The following is a 20,356-nucleotide window of genomic DNA, read 5'->3' on the forward strand; positions in this document are numbered from 1 at the left end:
AGAAGCTGTCTAGTCTGCCTTGAGTTTCCTCACCAGTATCTGTTCTCATTGTAGTTTTGTTAACAGAAGAATGGGAAGTTTTTAATCACTGTTTAATTTTAAGTGCCACAGAGAGATTTGCTACAGGAAGAGAGCAGCTGCCACCCAGGACAGGACAATCTTGGTTCAAGTCTGACTGGGGTCGGTGCAGGCCCAGCATGCCCTTGGCAGACACCGCAGCACAGACCTGGGAGGGACCACACCGAGGGAGGTACGACACAGTGGAACATACTGTAGAGATGGGCAGTCCTGTTCTGAGTTCAGACAGGCAAGCAGGCAGGCTTCAACAGCTCTGGCACTCATGGGCCAACTAACTTGAGAACCAGCAGCTGATTGCTCTCAGCCTGGCTCGCATGCTGGGCTGGGCTGCCCAGCCCACAAATGGTGACTGCAGGTCAGCCTCAGTGCTGCCTTTGACTGACTGACTTCTGCACCACACCCAGCCTCACCCTGAAGACTGGCACTGAAGCCAGTCACTTCTCTAACATACTGAGGCGGGACCATTCAGGCAAGCTACCCACACTTGCCTCCGGTTAATTCCCTTAGTACTGATAGTGAAAATACTGCTTGGGCCTTGGAATCTGGAAATAGGCTAGCTGGATGTTTGGGGGCATTTCAGCTTAGGGACTTCATTTCTTTCACACTAAATCCTCTACCTCCAGGGCTCCTGTTCTGAAAGCTCTAGTGGTGACACTCAGGCTAAGGTCAGTTCTTAGTAGTAAGTAAAGATTAAATAATAATCCACACCTACAACCAACACCCATGTCAAGTTTTTCAGTTTTAAAAATTATATTCCAAATGAAAAATGAAAAAGCACTCACTGGGGTAGGTAAGAGCTGCACATTTCACTAGGGCTGACTGATAGCTTTTCATACAAGAGCAACCAGGCCTTACCTCCATATCTGGACCCGTCAGCAGTGATGGCATTTACAGAGAGGTTGGTATGGATGTAGCCGGGGCTGATTACAGTCACCTGGATCTCATCCTGTTCCATTTCAGCACGCAGACAGTCAAAGAAGGCTTGGGTTGCATGCTTGGAGGCCGCATCTGCAAACGTGGTCAGAGAGGCAGTGAGAGCACCAAGGTGGATAAGGCCCAAAGCTCACCTACTTATACCCATTCACTCTCTTTTTAAAACCTGGTTTCATTTTAAGATTTAAGCATTATAGCAATATTCATTTCCTGATTTTAAGGGGTGCTCTGTGTCCTTATTCTTAGGAAACACTGAAGTGGTTAGGCAAAAAGGGGTATCTGCCTTCAGCTTCTCATGTGGCTGAGGAAAAAATGATTGCAAATTCACTTAAAAGAGAATAAGGAAAATGTTAACAATGGGGAATCTTTGTGAAGGGTACATGGGAGATCTTTAAATCTGAAAATTTTCCAAATTAAAAGTTAAAAAACAAAACAAAACAAAAAAAAAAAAAAACTTAATGCCCATAAAGTAAAAAAAGCAAAAGTCCTGCCTTTCAATTTTGTTCCCAGAGGGGACCAATGCTATTTCTCAGGATTTATTTTTTATATGTTATGTACCGATACAGATTTAGGATGGGATCGTACATTTCTTTTACAGAAATAAGCTCATACTCTTCCTTTTCTTCCTGCAAGTAGCTTTCTCTGCTGGCCCTGCAGACCCACTCACCACATGGCTCTGGCTGCCCAATCCTAACGAAGTGGTCATCAGGTGATAGAACTGGCCCATCAGTGGACCTTTATGGATTCCTTCCAGTTTTTATCACTGCAAAGCATGCTACCCATGAGCATCCCTACATGCACACATGTGTATAAAATCCAAGCCTGGCTTCTTATGTATTTTCCTTTGTAAACTTCTAGGCAATAACTTTCATCTGGAAAAGCCAGATAATTTGCACCATCTGCAAGAGACAGAGCCACCTGTGCTCCCCAGCAACAGCTCCACAATCTAGTGGAAGGTGCTTTGAGGAGGTAACCCTATATTCTTGGGAAACACACCAGGATTTTCCATAGAAAATCTGTTTCCTCTAGTTGAGTCCTAAATGTTTTAGTCTTAATAAAAAAGGGCATTCCTCAATCAAACAAACAGGAAGGGGAAAAGCAAGGAAGTGTCACAGGAGGCAGATAGACTGTATTTTAGGCAGTGATTCCAGGGCTAGATAAGTAGGTTGTAGGGCAATGAAGAGAACTCCTGTTGGCTGTAATCCAGGGGACAGCCCAGGCCCAAGGGCAGGAAGAGTGGGTCATCCTTGGGGTCTCCAAAATAGAAGGCACAACAACGACTGGCTCTCAAGTTCTTAGGCTAGGTGTTCTCAGCCTGCTGTGCAGCCCATTCCTTCAGCACTGTCACCAACACTTGGTCTCTCCTCTGTGCAGTGCACAGTGTTACAATGCATGGATTCTCTTGATGTGGTTCTCTTGATAGCAGCAGAAGGGAGATGAGACTGCTTCCCCCCATGTGTAGATGAAAAGGCTGCTACTTCTCTGGGTTGACACACTTGCCCAGGAGGCACAGTCAGATTCAGTCTGGTCACTATAGAGCACCCAAACCCTCCTTACACACCTACTATAGTCAGCAGGTCTATTAGAGAATAGATAATCAGTGGGGTTTAATCAAAGTTAAATATGGAAATATTTTAGTACAAAGAACTCTCTCTATATATATCATATATATTTTTTACCCTGATTTATCTATTAACATTCTGCCTCACTTGAATTTTTATCTGGGATTATACATGGTAGGTTTTTTTTTGCAGGGGAGAGCAGGAGGGGATCATTTCAGCAGCCTTCGGTGTCTGCCTGTCTATGTTTTAAGGGTTGAAATTGAGTATTAGCAAAAAGAAATAACAACCACAGAAACAAATATGGTTTCCATGGACATCTCTAGTTGTCTCATTTCATCTTGGGACCAGCCCTGGGAAACATGATGACTATAAGTCTCTCTGATAGGTAAGAAACTGAGGGTCAGAAAAGTTAAGTGACTAGTCCAAGGACATAAAACTAGAACCAAAAAGTGTAGCTGGAGTTAACATCTTGGGGGAAAGCTGTTTTTGTTACATCTTCCATTCAGATGGTTGGCTACATCCTATCATCAAACTGAATATTACTGTATTTTCAAAGTGCTGACACAGCACTTCACTGGCCTGGCTATGCTGGGCCCTGGCTGGCTTTGGGAGGTGACTGAGAGCAAATGAGGCTGTACCAAGACAGTTTTTTTCTTTCAGAGGATAAAGCAAAGGAAGTAGCTACTGAGACAGTTTGTGAAGACACCTTTGAAATCTTAAAAAAAAAAAAAAAAAAAAAAAAAAAACCCCAAACTCCAAAAACTACATTCTATGTGTTTGCTAGTATAATGTGAGGGCAGAGAGATGGAAGAAATGACACATTAGACTGTGGTATAGCCCCTCTTCTACATGGAGGGAAATCTGTGAACTGGAAGTCAATTTGGTAGTTTTAAATATTTGATCCTACCTAATATTTCTGCTTCCTGGAATTTATCTTATTGAAACCCTCCTTTAAGTGTCCAGAGATATAAATTCAAGGATGTTCTATGTAGCAAATCACTCAAAGGACTGAAAAGGGGAAAAGCTCCTCAAGCATCCAGGAAAATGGCTAAACCAATCATATTATGTCCACTCAATGGTTTACTACAAACCCACTTAAAAGGATAAGATAAATCCACATGTACTGGTGTAGAAAGATATATTGCAAGGTGGAACAAACAAGCCACAAGAAAGCATGCATGATGTGATCCCCACCACCCCCACCATTTTGTACGGGGGATTGAACCCAGGAGTGTTCTACCACCGAGCTACACCCCCAGCCCTTTTTATTTTAAGACCAGGGTCTCCTTAAGTTGCCCAGGCTGGCCTTAAACTTGCAATCCTGCCTCAGCATCCAGAGTTGCTGGGATTACAGGCCTGTACCCCCATCTTTGGCATGATCTTAATTTTGTTTGATTATATATAGAAAAAATCTGGAGGCTAATGCTCCAAAGTGATAAAATGATCTGTCAGTGGGATAATCCTAGTAAATAACAATGGTAAGAGAAGGCAGCATGTGCAGTGCCCAGTGCAGGGCATCTCCAGACACTGCACTCACAGCTCCTTTAGTCTGGGGCTGGGACTTGTCCCTACATGCAAATATGGGTGAGCAGAGAGGTGGGGACATCTGCCCAAAGTCACATAGTGGGTAAGGAGCAGCACTGAGATTTGACCCCAGGTATGTGGCTCCAGAGAAAACATTCTGATGGACTTCCTTCACATTCCATGTAGGTTATTTCTTCAATGTCTGATTTCTGAACAGTAAATGTTACTTTTATAATCAGGAAAACACAAAAATGGTTGGGGGGTGGAGGGGAGAAGGAAGAACTCACATGCTGATCGAAAAGGAATGCTGATTTTGCCCTGGATGCTGCTGATGGCGACGATGTGGCCTTGCCTCCTCTTGATCATGGAGGGCAGGAGTGCTGAGGGGAGAGGGCAGGGATTTAGACACCATTCTTCCAGTCACTGTGCCTGACAACTGATGACAGTTCCTCAGGGTGGAGAACCAGACAGCAGAGGCAGGAGGGAGTCCACAGACAAACTACCCAAAATGGTCAGCATAGTTCCCTACCCTCTGGGGAGTCTGTCCCGTGAACTGAAGTCTGGCTAAACATCAAAATATCTCCACCACAAAGGAATTTGCAGACACCATAGAAAGACAACACAGACAATGCTATGCCAAGGAGGCTGTGTCTGAGAAGACCATGATAGAGTGAATAACCTAGATAAAAATGCAAATAGAAGTTTATAAAAAGCAAACATCTAAACCATAATGACCACACCCACAGCAGGGTAGAACAGCAGATGTAGCCAGAAAGGAACTGAGTGAAACAAAAAGGATGCCAACACATCATGGTCTTTCCTCTTTAGGTCCAAGACTGTTTACCTTTTGTTAGAGCGATGGGGCCAAAGTAGTTTGTCTCCATGACCCTCTTGTCAACGTCCACTGTGGTGTCCATGACAGTCCCTCGGTAGCTGATCCCAGCATTGTTGATGAGTATGTCTACATAGCCAAAGCACTGCAGGATCTCAGCTGCTGCAGCAACAGTAGCCCCAGTGTCTGCGAGGTCGAAGATCACTGTGTAAGGCTTGTGCGTCTGCCCCTGGTCAAATACAACAGACACCAAATATACCTGCTAAGTGACAGGCCACATCAGCTATGTCTCTGCTTTTCAGAGTCCAGGGAGTGGCACAATGGGCACGAAATAACATGGGCTACAGCAGTAGTCCTCTTCCTAAGAAATGAGGCCTACAGGGTCCTGCCTACAGTGGTCACTCCTGGCCTGGACAACTGTTCTGGTTCTGTCCTTCTCAGGTTAAGTCACTTTTACTCATTTCTTCATGAAATAATATTTACATGTTCCCTATGTACCATGCACTGGGGACACAGCAGAAACCAACACAGACAATAGTTCCTGTCCCTCTAAGGCACACAGTCTAGTGGAGAAGACAGATAAATTCTGAAACTGTAAAGAGTGCTATGAAGAAGTCTATAGTGCTAGAGAAATGAGTATCTGAGCAATGCAATGTGGAGGGTCTCCCAATAGAAGTGAAGTTCAACACTGTGCTGGAAGCTCTAACTAGAGCAATTGACAAGAAAATGTCACCCATATTGGAATGGAAGAAGTAAAAACTATCTGTTTGCAGATGACATGGTTCTATATATAGAAAATCCCATGAAAGCTATTGAGAGCTAACTAACAAATTCAGCAAAGCTGTAGGGTACAAGATCAACATAAAATAATCAGCTGTTTCCATACAGGAACAATAAATAGTGAAAAAGGATGTTAGGAAATACTGAGGAATAAACCTAACTAATGAATTTTCACACTGAAAGTAAGACACGGCTGACTAAAATTTAAAATGACATAAATACAAGGAAAGACAGCTTATGTTCATGGATTGGAAGAGTTAATATTGTTAATTTCACAGTATTACCAAAGTGATCTATTAAGTTCAATGCAATTTCTATCAAAATCCCAATAGCAATTTTTGCAGGGAAAAAAAATCCTAAAATTGACATGGGATTGCAGTGGGCCCTGAATAGCAAGAAGAATCCTGAAAAATAACATAGTTGGAGCACTTTGAAACTTATTACAAAGCTACCACCACCAATAACAACAAAAATACCAAGTGTGGAGAAACAGACCCTGTGCATTACTAGCAGGAATGTAAAATGGTGCAGCTATTCTGAAAAGCAGTTAGGCAGCTTTTCAGAAGTAAAAAAAAACTACCCATATCATTGAGTCATTTCCCTCCTAGGTATATTTAAAAAAAAAAAAAAAAAAACAGAAAGCAAGTACTCTAACACCAACATCCATCCATAGTATTGTTCACAAACAATCTAAGTTCATCAGCAAGCTGTTCATTTGACAGATGTATGGATAAACAAAATGTAGAATATACATACAATGGAATCTTATTCGTCCTTAAAAAGGAAGGGAATGCTAATATATGGTACAACATGGATGAACATGGAGGACATTATGCTAAAAGAAGTAAGCCAGACTAGAGGGGCAAATACTGTATGATTTCCTTTATATGAGGTCCACAGAGTAAGTAAATTCACTGAGGCAGAAGACAGGTTTTCAGGGACTGGTGGGACAGGAATTAGTTTAATGACTACACAATTTGGGGGGAGGACATTAAAGTTTTGTGTAAGTTACATTGTGAATGCATTTAATATCACTGAGTTCTTCACTCACAAATAGTAAAATGGTAAATATTATTTTAAGACAATTTAAAAATCTTAAATCATCATCAATCCCCACCAGATGAGTGGAGACAAGCCAGGTAAAAGGCTGGGAAAGCATTCCCACAGAGGGAACTTCCTCAACCCACAGCCTATCCAGTGGCAGCAGCGTGGGATGTGAAGACAGTTCCTCATCAAGCTATGGCCCACTTTGCTTGGAGCCTTGCTGCTTTCCCTGGCACAGCATGACCACACAAATGTTCTTCCATCCAGTAGCCCAAGAGTGGGGCCTATAGATGCCCTTCCCCTTGGAAAACATGCCCTGGGCTCACCTGGGAGGCATGAGAAGCCATGAGCTCTCTGGTGAGTTCTTCGAGGGCCTCTACATTCCGGCCACAGAGCACCAGCTTAGCACCTGCAGCATGGAAGGCTCTGGCACATTCTAAGGGAAGAGAAAAGAACCTTGATAACTGAGGATATCCAAAGCCATTCCTCCCCCATGCGATTCAATTCAAATTCATCCAGTGTGCCAGGTATGTTTGTTTCCTCACATGTATGTATTGGCAGGTGCTATGGACCAGTGTGGAGCTAGTTGTTGGGGTCCAATGTAGGGATTCCACCCAGAGATGCAGCAGACATCCACAAGGCAATGAGGAAGACAGAAGGGTGGACAGATTTATGGTCAGTTCTATGCTCAGAACTTTCTATGAATAAGTCTGAGTGCTACCCCCATTTTCACAGCTGAAGAAGCTCAGCCAGGCTAAGTGATATTCCTCATGATAAGGCAGGGTGGAACCTATCCCGATGGGATAGGATAGGCAAGACCAGCTGCTATGACGCTGTCCATCAAAGTTGTGTTCTAGTACTACCTGACCTGCTTCCCGAACTGCTCATATGCAATCACACGGATCTACAGGGACCTGCACAGTTCTGTAGAAAATGAGGCCAGATGACTCTTAAGAAGGAGTGACAGGGTCCTCCCAGGAACCTTGGAGCCTGAGGGGCTGTCGCTACTGCTCAAGGCAGAGGGAGCAGGGTGCGCAAAGCACATGAGGAACCATGGACAGATGATGCTAGTGCAGAAAAAGGAAGGTCAAAGGTCTTGTTAGGCTGGGGGAGGCATTCAGGCAGCAAAATGGTGGTGGGAGAAAGGGAAGCAAAGGATGATAGGGAGGAGGAGAGGATGGTATGGGAGAGAGGAAAGACAGGAATGTCTCTTTTGTTTATTGCTTCCCCTCTCCCAAAACATGTCCTAGTTAATTGTTCAGTGCCCTGAAAACTTATGAAAACTGCTTTGTAAAAGCAGGCAGCCCAGTGGTCAAGGGAACGGATTTGAGCCAGACTTCCTGTGTTCAACTCTGACTTCCCATATTTACTGGTTCCATGATGTTGAGTAAGTTATAACCTCTTTGTTTCTCACTTTCCTGTCTTTAAGATGCAGATAAAAATAGGGCCTAATTCAGGGAGGACTATGAGATTGAATGAATTGAAGTAGGTAATCACTTCTTACAGTGCTGGATAAGTAAAAAGCACTATGAAGTACTGTTCTTCATAGTTCTTGTTTTTAATACTTTAATATTTCTAAGTTGCCTTTAAAAACGTACTGAAAACTGAAGTGAGTTGGTGTAAGGCAGGGCACTGCCTGTCCTCACCCACAAATGCTCACAAGCAGATCTGTACTGGTCCCTGGCTGACCATACTGAGGCCAGTGAGTCAACCATGTGGCCCCCACCAAATCTTAGAGGCTCAGGTAGTCGAGTGGTTTCTTGGTCTCCCTGTGGTTCATGGAAGGGACAGGCTGCCCTAACAGGGCAATTCCATCTCTGGAAGCCATGCAGCAAGGGGCAGGTGAGGAATGAGAGCTGTCACTTGCTAGGCTGAGAGGGGACAACGTCAGAGGGCTCAGGCAGTATAAATCAAGCTTCCTTAAAGGTAAAAGGTTCAAAACAGGAAGGGAGAAAAAAAAATCCCAGTGTCCTTTAGAACATAGGATCCTGAGATGTTGAAAAGGGGCTCTGCCACCTGTCTCATGGTGCAAAGCCCTTTCTGCACCCCACAGCTCCTCTTCAGCCCTACATACAGTTTTCACTAGCCATGCTCAGGTTGATACCTCTCTCACACCTCAGTTTTCTGGAAAGAGTTGCCAGGTGAACTACAGAAGTGCGTTTTCAGGGATGTTGCACAGCTTTTGAAGACTTGCTTGGTTTGTTCACTGAAAGGCAGAGGCCCCACAAAAGCCACAGTCATTGCTCTTGTCTGTCCCTGGGTGGTCTGGTCAGGTCGCAGCACTAGCCCCACCTGCCCTGGTGCTCCTTCCCAGCGGAACAACAAAATCCTCACCAGATTGACAGTTGGGGGTGGGGGCTGCCCCCAAAGCCAGACACCAGCATTCCTGAGGCTAGAACTGCTCAGCCAATTTACTGAATCATTCCCAAACATTAGGATCTTTGATCCTATTAGCTTCCTCTCCCCATTTTGTCCTGACCAACACACAGGGCATTTTGTAAGGTACCACCAGAGGATGTAGACACAACCAAAGGTGGGGAGGTACCCTTCTGGAAAAGGATCACTTAAATTCTACTTTGTTTCCTAGTAAAGTCAAAAAGAAAGGAAATCATAGATTGTGTAGGGAGTGACAGAAATGAAAACAACAGATTGGAAGGATTCTATTTTCCTTCCTCGAAAAAGTTAATGCACTGAGGCAGGAAAGTCAAGGGACAAGGGCTAATAGTTCCAAGGTGCCAGTTATCTAGGGCTGCAAATGAGTGCCCAAAGCTGCCTGGTTACAAATCAAGACAGCTGTGCAGAATCATGTGCTTCAGACTAACTGAAGTAGGCATCCAGAACATTCTGTTCCTTTGGTCAATGGTGCTACTATTGTATAAGGACAAGATCATGCAGCTTAAATACACAAGACAGAAAATAAGAGAAATACAGAAAGCTGTCTGAAGATTCATCATATAATCCCCAACCTTCAGGGTCATGGCAGGCAGAGCCACTGAGGGCAGTGTAAATCTCCCTCCTCACAAAAGCTAGGCAATGATAGCATGTCCTTGGTAGCATCAACTGTGAGTATTCATACTGAGACAGCCCATTGAAAATCTGTTCCCACTTTATCTGGATGGAGGGACTCCTGTTGAATAGGGTAGAATATAAGCAGTGACTAGAACCCAGAAAGGCCTGACATCATATACTATACCTACAGATTATTTTTCTCAATTACATTTTCTATTTCCTTCACAGTCTTGGTGTCATGAGAGAAGATGCAAAATAAAGAACAGGGCAGTGTCCTTCTGAAACATCCACCTATGGGGGCACCTGCAACTCACCATTCCACCCCAGCCAGCTTTCAAATACTCTTCAAGGACTTTTAAAACTTGCTTCTCTCTGAGATCAAGAGAAGCGGCTGCTGACTATACTAATTATAGCAACTGAGTAAGGTCAGAGGAACAACCATGGCAAAGGGCTTAGAGGCAGCTGTCCTTTCGAAGGTCTGGTAATTCAATGACAGATGTGGGTTCACCCATGGAGACCTCACCTAACATGGTGGATGGTGTACAAATGAACCTACATTCCCTAAAGTCTTCCTGGACTTCCCCAGCCAACTGCAAACCCCTACCCTACAGACAAGGTCTGTCTTTTCTTTTGTGTTCTGCAGCATCCAGTTGCTCACAACTTCCTGCATGACTATGTTGCTCCCACCCCTGGGCCAGTCAAGAATGCCCACTCTACTGGCCCACATCTTCCTATTACAGGGTCATCACTCCACTCCTCCAATTAAGGCTTTAGGACAGAGTTCTGGGTTTGACTCTTGTCTCTGTGCTTTCTGGCAGGAAGTCCTAAGGCAAGACGTAACTTGTTCTACATCTCAATTTTGATTATTCAGTGAGATCCTGCACCTGACAATGTGTGGCACAAGCCAGCACGTATAGATGTGCCTCCCTACAGCAGGCCTGACAGGAAATACCCACTACTGAAATGGCAATATGCAAGATAAGTCCTTGCCTTTATCCGGTATGCTATGACTTCCTCAAGAGGGAACCCTCCCTGTCTTTAATTTTTTTTTCCCAGTGCTGGGGATGGAACCCTGGACTTTGTATGTGCTAGGCAAGCACTCTACCACTGAGCTATTCCCAGACCCAGAGACCCTGTCCTTCATCGATTTGTCCAGCACTTGGCCCAGAGCCTCAGGATTAGAAGATACTCAGTGGGCACTAGCTTTGCCATTACCAATCAAGATACATAATGGTAGGTGAGCTTACTACAGTTCTAAGAGCATCTCAGCTTTCCTCCCTGGATGCGTGCTTGAGTATGGTTCCTGGTGTGAGATGTCACAGCATACACAAAGGCTAAGGAAGAGAGAGGGAGCTTCATACAGCATACCCTTCATTTAAGCTGCCAGAATCAATGACAGAGCTCTGCAACACATCCATGTGGACTTCCAGAAAAGGAACCAAGCCAAGGTTTTGACTGACACCAGGCCTGTGTCCCAGTACCCCATAGCCAGGCCTCAGAAGGTCATAGTGCTCACTGAAGAGGAATGGCACTAAACTGGTAGACCTCACTGAGGAACAGTTGAAGTCTGACTGATCCTGTCTCCAACCCTGCCACGTCTAGGAAGGGAAGGGGAAGGGAGAGGGAGAGTATGCACCAAGACCATGTACCAGACCCAGGGTGTTGGCTGAATCCAAGGAAAAAGGCATGTTTTATTTGGCCCTCACAGAGGCAAAAACACTTGTTAAATGAGGTATTTATCTGAAAATTGGGTAATTTCACATCAAAATCTTTCTTTCAACAAGCAGCTGGAGCTGAGTAAGGCTGCCCCTTCAATGGTTCCTATAGTCATTTATTTTTGCTTCCCCAGTGAAGGGCAGGGGCTGTTTATTATTGTATGTAAGGCCCCATTTGTTCCAACTGGACCAAGGACAGTAACATCTCACTTACATTCCTGTGGTCCCTGTGCAACAGCCTTTCCTCATGCCTGGCTGACTTCCCAACCCCAACAACTACCCCCATGACTCACCTTTTCCCAGTCCGGAGGTGGCGCCTGTTATCACTACCACGGCATTTCGCAGGTAGGCCTTTGTGCGCATCCACTGCAGCAGCCGAAAGAGACCAAAGATGCCCAGGCAGCTAAATAACAGAGGCAGGGTCGCAGTAGAGGTCATCAAGTCCATGACCTTCTCCTTCAGCAGACTCTTCCTGGAAGAATCAAAACCAAATCAACTAGTGAGAAGATAAGAGAAGTCAAGAGTACTTGCTAAGGCTCCTCCCATAACAGATACAAATCCTAGATCTCCTTTCTGCAGACCTCAGCTCTGAGCCCCAACAAGTGTCTCTCCAGGCCCTTCAGGGCACAACAACTGTTTAGCATTGTGGCACTTATTTTCCACTTTGCATTGACATGAGCAGATAGCAATACCACAGGCCTCATGATGCCCCTAAGAACAAGCTAAGAATGTCATCTGGTTTAGGATTCAGTGACCTGGTGAGTGCTTCAGGACAGGGTAGCATACCAGTACTCACCTGATTCTCCTTTGAAAATTTGTTTTGGAGAACTTAAATCATACCCTTTATCATTTTCAATCCCTGAATATTTTTACAAGCAAAAACATTCTTCTTTAAAAAGAAAAGAAATAACAATAGCCAATAGGAATGCAGTGCAGGACGGAGCTTCCCCATGCCAAATATCAGCACAGACTCAGGCTGGTAAGCATGTTCCCTGCTGTGCACAGGGACATGTTCTCAGCATTCTCTAGTGAGTCTTGGTTACAACATGAGTGTTTGTGCAACAGTGTGCTGTCAGTTCTTAGGAAACATATCCATTTTGTCTACAACTGCCCTTAATTTCCTTATTTCTCCTGAGCCTCCCCAGCTCCTCATTACCTACCAGGCACCTACAACAGATAAGTGGGGAGACAGTTTAAAGAAGGTCACAGATGAGCTAGGGAAGATGTCACCGTGTTCTATCACTTTGAAAGAACTGCCCTACAAAGCCACTTGACAAGTGGATCAAAGTCTTCTAGACAAAGTTCCCCCACAGACAACCTCCAGAACAGTGGTGCAATGAGCACAGCAACTCACAGGAAGAAAACTGCTAGAAACCAAGAACAGAATTCTGATGAAATCGTGGGAGCTTTAAATTATTCATCAGCTTAGGAAGAACTATGTAAAACCCACATCTACCACCTAAATGTCCCATCTCTTAACCCCCACATATTTTTTTCCGAGTTTAAATACTGCATTTTATTATTTATAACTTTTCCACTTTGATTTTGTACATTTTCCATGTTATTTTTTCCTGTATTTTTATTTGTCCATTACAATTATATGTAATGGTAGGATTCATTGTTACATACTCATACATATTACATATTCATACATAAGCACCATATATTTAAACAATTCCGTTTCCTTTCCCAAGACAACCAAGCTAGGAACAATAAGGGCTTCTAGCTTGCATCCACCTACATGCTAAGTTGCTTTGATCCTGAAGTTCACATTCAGGGTGACTATCCTGATGTAAGCTAAGTTACCACCAGCACCCCAAGCAAAATGGTTCTGCTCCAACTTCAACTGTCACTTCAACAAAAGTTTAGTATTTATATTTTTTACCTCCCTTTCCAAATACCCCTAAATTCTTGATTTAAAAAAAAAAAAATCAACATCCTTGGACTATAAAAGTAACAGTTTCCCATCAACTGCCACTTTACCTACTTTGACTTAACCTAAACTTAAAAGCTTAGAGTTAGGTTAAAAGTCTGGATTGTTACTTAGTGTCAGTTAGAAATAATAATTCCAAACTCTAAGCAGGTTAACTCTCCCCTACATTGTGTCAAGACTACACTGGATGAAATGGGAATCAGAGTGACATCTGAAGTGCCACACTCTTCACTTAGGTGCTGCTGGCACCATCCCTGTCTCCAGGATTCCAAACAAATGCTGGAACCCAAGATTCTTCAGCTGGCACCTGGGAATGTTCAGCAAGTTTCAAAGCTGCCCCAGTGCCCATGCTGGGCATGCAGCAGGTGTTGCCTAGGGCCCTTCATAGGGTCTTTTATCCCTGGAAAAACAGGGATGTAGGAAGGTTCCCCTAAGCAGGAGAGTAACTGCTAGGGCAGGAGGGATTGCCACTTTGTTGGTAAAGCTTTGCCAGAAAATGACAGCAAATGACAGCATGGGTAGGACCACAGGCAATTACAGCTTAGAATTTGGAGGGAGCGGCAACCCAGCTAGGTGGCTATCTGGGAAGTTTTTTTCTCACTGCAACCCCAGGTTCTTGTACCAGGCAGACCTGAAAAGTGGCATCTACCCTTCCTTACCCAAACCTTACCCAGGACCCACTCATATCCCAGGATAAGCAGGAAAGTGGAAGAAGGGAAGGGGTGCTGCTCAGGGAAGGACAACAGGGTTCAGCCTCAGGAGCTAGGGTCAGAGCCAGCTATGTTCATTAGGTGGCAGCTACTGTGTATACTCTCTCTCATGGACACCTGAGGAACAGAGCTGGCAACCTGAGGCTAAGGTACAAACTCCACCAGAGGCCATGGGCATTGAGTACCAGTACACAGCCTATCATCTCCCAAAATTCAGAGGTTCCTGAGCCCACTTAAAAAACACTAACTGTAGTGGGGAAAAGGAACAAGCAAAACACTGACTGTGACATGGTGACAGCAGAGTAGGGGTCCTGAAAATGAACCCTTGAGTCAGTCTAGCTGGTATCACATCCTGCCCCAGTCATTTACCAATATGGAGATAGGACCTAACTGCTCTGGGCCTCAGAGTCCTCATCTCTGAGATGACGGTATGTAAGAACCCACCTCCAAGGTCTATTGAGAGATGTAACAAACTAATCGGTGTGCATGGACCCTGGCTCAGGCAAGCACTCAGGGAACACAGCTGCCAGCAGTAGCATCACAAATTCCTGGTCCAGGAAGTTACTTATCAGCAGTCAGATTTCCAAGGTTTCTCAACGAGTCCAAGTTTACAAACATTGGTTCTTCCCAAATGAAATAAACTCATTAAACTATACAGGGTTCAATGTAGTTTAATTTTTATAGCTTCATAGACCCTTTGGTTTAATTAATAAATAGGAGAAAACAGAAGAAGCCAGTATCCCATGTCCCAACTTTTGTGTCAGAAAATGTTACCAAGGTTAGCAAAACTTAAAAGTTGGCAGGGGTGGGGGCCAATGAACTGTCCTTCAACCCTTTTCATATCCAGGGAGGAGCACAATGAACACAAACCAGACTGTGAGGCTCCCAAATGGAAGATAATTAAAGCTTGCAACAAATTGCATTTTCACACAACCTAATTAAAACTCAAGCCAGCAACCTATGACATGAATAAAAGAGAGAAAGCTATACATTGTCCTAGACATTTCTAGGATTCCCTGAACACCTGACACAATATCACATGCCAGCCTTGCTCCCCTGGTCTTGAGGATCACTTTGCCTGGGGCAAACATGGCACAGGGTTAATGGGATCCACCCTCAGTCCACGGCCACCGTCTGTGGGGAGAGCACACACACTACATTCTCTGGCAAGCAGTGACAGAATGCACAGTAAATTAAAAATCAGTGTCAACTCTCCTCAGGGGAAAAAGGAAGATGGTGGTGGGAAAAGATAAGAGAATCAGGTTCAATCTTAGCATAATTTTCCTGACTAGACAAAACTGTTCAGATAAGTAATCCCAACACTTTGCAGAAGATCAAAATTCTTAAAGACCTCCCAACTTTTATTCCATTCTGCACCTATGCTAGGTGCAGTGAAGCAGTGATGCTAGGGAAGACCCAGGCTGCTAGGTCTTCCCGGTCTCTCAGAAACAGGTTTACCATGATGGCCAAGTTAGACCATGATCACTCTGACTGTCTTGTTCCAGAAGTCTTCTCCCAGTAAAGGGGACTATTACAAAGTAGAAGAAAGAAAATGTGTCCTGCCTGGCCACATTCCAGATTAAAACTAAATCTCCTATATAATTTATAGCAAAGTCAAAGAAAAGCAAGCCTGTTTTCTTTGAAAATGGCATAGAAGAGAGCCTTTAATATGCTTATAAATTATGCATTTTATATCAAAAAGCTTAATAACTGCTAGTTTCAAATACATGGACAGATCATGGACTAGGAAGGCAAGAGTATATAAAAAGGAAGTGGGAAAAAATATTTTGCTTATGATTTCCAGCACTGGAGATGGAAAGAAGAGACAATCTTCCCAACACCATCATAAGCCATAGCTATGTAGAAAACGAAAGGTCAGAAAAGGAAGGAGATACCTCCATAGAAACCACAGAGCACACATCATCCAAAAGACACACTGTGCAGTGTGTACACCACAGTCACGTCCACTCTCTTAACTGCCAGGGAAAGGACTTGAGGCATGCATTTGCACTAATTAGCCATATAAACTGGCCTGAGGAAGCAACAGATCTTAAGGGTCACATGCTGAGGATGTCTGCTTGTATTTTCATACATTACAAGATTAGTGAGCTCTGGACCTAGGTTAAAAGAATATGAAGGAACACAAGTCCCTTCAAGGGTGAGTATTTCTCAGGCTGAAGCTGAGAGTTCCTGGGTTCTCGCTGTGACTTTGGATTCAGTTTCTCCCTTATTTCCTACCAAGAGGTCAAGGGTTTTCAGAACCTCAAATTAGAAATGAGACTATCACCCCAACATCAACTCTGAACAGAAATATCATCCTTTAAGGAATAGCATACTTTGACCAAAATTCTCCATTGTGATTCACAGATGGAATCTGTTCCTAAAACTCCTTTCTTCTCTCATACAATTGAAAAACACATATAAAACAAAATAAAAACAGGCAATTGAAATCTACTCAGAAGCCACAACATAGAAATTAAACAACTACATCTGAGAATCAAAGGAAGGGATCTAAAAACAGTTCAGAGTTCTAAAAAGCATGATTTCAGGTCTGTAAGAAGGATGAGTCATCAGTTTGCCATGTTATAAGAAAATCAGACTAAAGGGCAGAGAGGGTTCCAATTGGAAGGCAGAACACTGAAGTCACATGGCAAGGAGTGGTTTAGTACCACCAAAGCAGTTAGGATCCTGTCCCTACAAACCTACACCTTATATTTCATAACTGATAAGCAGTTCTAATCAGTTGGACTACTTAAAGTGACATGCTTATAACCTATATCTGAAAATATATTTGTAAATTTTATCTATTTTCAGAAAATAAAAGCAGAGTAAAGCTGCTCTTTTCTGAGAAGCAGCAGCCAAAGTTGTCTTCAACTGGAAAGAAAGAACAACAGCCTACCTCAGATGGCAGCTACAAAGCCAGTGGTGGATCCCAGCACCAGTGTCTTCTCTTGCCTTTTGACCTTGAGCCCAGGAGCCAGAAGATATCTGTAAGTCCACAGGACCACCTCCTTGGAATGCTGGAACAACCCAGAGATGAGTGGTCTGTGGGCTGTATTTGGAATAGCAGACTGAGAGCCCCTGGTTTAAAGGACTGTAGGCTGACATCAGTAGAAACAAAACCAGACAGACAGAAGACCAGAGAATAAGCCGCTGAGTGATCAATACTGGGAAGGGCAACCATGTTGAAGTGACCTCTGCACTGGGCACACACTTCCCAGCAATCCTATCCGGGAAGGGCAGGAAGAGAGGTGCCAAAGCTCAGCCTCAGCCCCTGCAGGGAAGCACAGTAACCACACGGAGGCATAGCACTATGCAAAGATTGACCATTTATTGCAGTTCGAAGTCTCAGTTCTCAGGGGTTTTTTTGTTTGTTTGTTTGTTAGGGCCTTCTAAGTTGCTAAGCCTGGCTTTGAACTTGTGATCCTCGTACCTCAGCCTCCTGAACCATCGCAATTATAGGCATGCACTACCATGCCTAATCCAGCACTGACTATGGCTACATACACACATTGACATACAAGTGAATTTAGTATTTTTGGAAGACACTGAAATGATCTCACCCTCTTTCCTAAAAAACACACAAGAGTCACAGGCCCCTCTGGATAAAGACTGAACGAGGCACTTTCTGTGCTTGGCAAAGTAGAAAAAGCACCAAGTTGGCACCAGACCTGAGTTCAAGGCCATCCTGCATAATACTTGCTATGGGACATACACAAATTTATTCTCTAACCATGACTAAGTACCCTTGTTTCAAAATGGATTGTTTCTGGGCTGGGGATAGAGCTCAGTTGGTAGAGTGCTTGCCTCACATGCACAAGGCCCTGGGTTCAATCCCCACCACCACTTGAAAGGCCGAGACAGAGGATGAAAAATTCAAGGTCAGTCCAGGCAACTTAGCAGGACCCTGTCTCAAAACAGAATTTTTAAAAGAAGGCCGGAAGTGTAGCTCAGTGGTAGAGCATTTGACTAGTAGATGTGAGGACCTGGGTTCAATCCTCAGCACCACAAAACAAAACAAAAACAGCAACAAGAAAAAGTGCCAGTGCAAATATGAGTTCAGGAATCCAGTAGTGTTTAAAAGAAGCCACTAGAACCTATATCAAAGTATCTATTAGGAACTATGTATAGACATCAGTTTCAGAAACAGGAATAAAATACAACTCATAGTATTTGCATTCAAGATTGAACACAATTATGCAAAATAGCTGCTGTAATATAGATTCATCTGGCAAATTATTTACTAAGCACCTACAGTGTGCTGGATGTTCTAGGCTCTGGGGTATAATGAACAAAATAGGGAATAAATTACTGCCCTTAGAGAGATGATCAGCCACTGAGACAAAGTAAATCAGGCAGAGGAAGTGATGGGAGTTCTGAACATTTGCCTAAAAACCTGAAGAAGTGTTTATAGTTGATGGATAAAATTCTAACTTAGTACTTTTAAATTATGTCCCTATTCATTTGAAACAATACGTTCTTTATATTTCACTCCTTTCAGTCAGTCAGTAAATCTTTAAGGAGTACCAACTAAGGATGTGGAGTTAGGGCCCCACATCATGAATAACTGAGACCCAGGGCCTGATGTATAGTGTTTATGAACTATGGCAGGGAAGACAACAAGCAGTAAAAAATACTTGATTACTGTGTGGCAAGAACTACAAAGAGATGAACCAGTCCTATATTAAGCATAGAGCTAATCTGGTCATTTGTATTGCTTTCCCCTCTACCAAAACTCTTCATTACGTTCGTAGGGGGCATCAGAATGGGAGAAGGAAGGAACCTCATTATTAAACTTCACAGCAAGCAGGCTCAGGGATATTGGTAGCAGGAATAGAAGCATAACAAAAACCAATTTTAGTTTCTGATACGTTTTTTAAAGTGACTTAGCTCACTGAAATGTGGTAAAGTGGCCAGCACATGAACTCAGGAAGTCAAGAACACCAAAAACTCAAGGACCAAATGTCCTCCCATTATCCTGACAGCAGACCAAAGTCATCTCTTTGAAATTTAACTCCATATTTACATTAAACCTATACTTTAAATGTCAAGGATGCTCAAGAAATATTAAATGATATTTTAAGAGCCTTTAATACAGACAACATTCTTTTAATGCTAGTATTTGGCAAATGGGAGATAGAAGAACCTTGAGTCTCTGGGGATTTACTCTTGCCTATAGTCTACCTTGATAATGCCTCCTCATCTTTCATGTCCTGCCTGGGCATCATCTCCTCCCTGAAGCCTTTCAAGCCTGGCCTCCATACCTAGGGAGGGTTAAGCATAATGACTTCCCCACACAATTTCCCTTCCTGAGTGGCAGTTCTGAGAAAAGAATTTGGCTTTTTATTTTCTGCCTCCCACCACCTTCTATGGGTGAGAATTCCACAAATGTTGAATGAGAATGAATCATTAAGATAAACTACCCCAGTCCTCTTGGATTACAAAAATCACTGGAGCTCAGATGTGTCATTTTATTTGCCTATACTCACTCAGTAATGAGCAGAAGCCCCAAACCTGAGACCCAAGGAACAAGAGTGCTCACCATCTATTTTAACTACTTACCAGTAGGCATAAAAAACCCAAACATTCCTGAAATTTTGTTTCTGCAAAAAATCACCAGAACAAATAAAAGTCAACAGGTCCTAGAAACATTCAGTGTTATTTCAAGTATTCTCATGGTTGAAATCAGATTATTTTCAATTCTAATTCTTGGTTTCCTTCTGGATTCAGACAAACCTCCCTTGTCCACTGTGTCTCTCTTGGACAATCTGCCTTAATAGAGGATGATGGTTCACCCCAAACTCTAAGATATTTTTAGAACTGAATAACATGATTGTGAAATTTAACTAAGAAATGCCATTTACTCCAAAGCAGTTTTTGAAAGAAAATATTTATAATAATCCTCCTTAAAATTTGTATTGCATGGCTTTAATGCCTTAATACAGTAAGGCCACATACTGAAAGGGTAATTGAGAAGGAAAGTTTAATAACCTGGGAGGGCTTTGCCATTGCCAGTGTCTATGCTTTCATTTAAAAATAGCCTTGCAAGGGCCCTAACTCTTTATTTTATCTGGCATCCTAGCAAATATTTCCCTGAGGACACAGCTGTGTCTCTTCAGGACAATTAAGCCACATATTTCACCCATTGTTAGCACATTTCCCACTTTTCACAGATCAATTTTTCTCCCATTATTTCTCTCACAGGGTCTTTTTAGGCAGGGGGAAAAAAAACTAGA

The 20,356-nt window shown here is 43.3% G+C and overlaps 1 protein-coding gene across 3 annotated transcripts in view; it reads right to left on the reverse strand.

Annotated features, from left to right (window-relative positions):
* Dhrs7b (dehydrogenase/reductase 7B) overlaps positions 1-20,356 on the reverse strand; it is a 37,264-nt gene that overhangs the window by 4,674 nt on the left and 12,234 nt on the right. For 2 of the 3 annotated variants that reach the window (XM_047543508.1, XM_047543509.1), the window contains 5 exons: positions 11,771-11,949; positions 7,080-7,189; positions 4,942-5,158; positions 4,385-4,477; positions 934-1,086 (listed from right to left, as the gene is read on the reverse strand). In XM_047543508.1, coding sequence (XP_047399464.1) covers positions 934-1,086; positions 4,385-4,477; positions 4,942-5,158; positions 7,080-7,189; positions 11,771-11,949 — 752 coding nt within the window. Of the gene's footprint in view, positions 1-933; positions 1,087-4,384; positions 4,478-4,941; positions 5,159-7,079; positions 7,190-11,770; positions 11,950-17,019; positions 17,282-20,356 lie in introns of those variants that run through there. The other variant, XM_047543507.1, reaches the window with a different exon arrangement.

Source organism: Sciurus carolinensis, chromosome 3 (genome assembly GCF_902686445.1).
Source record: "Sciurus carolinensis chromosome 3, mSciCar1.2, whole genome shotgun sequence".
Classification (NCBI taxonomy): Eukaryota; Metazoa; Chordata; class Mammalia; order Rodentia; family Sciuridae; genus Sciurus; species Sciurus carolinensis.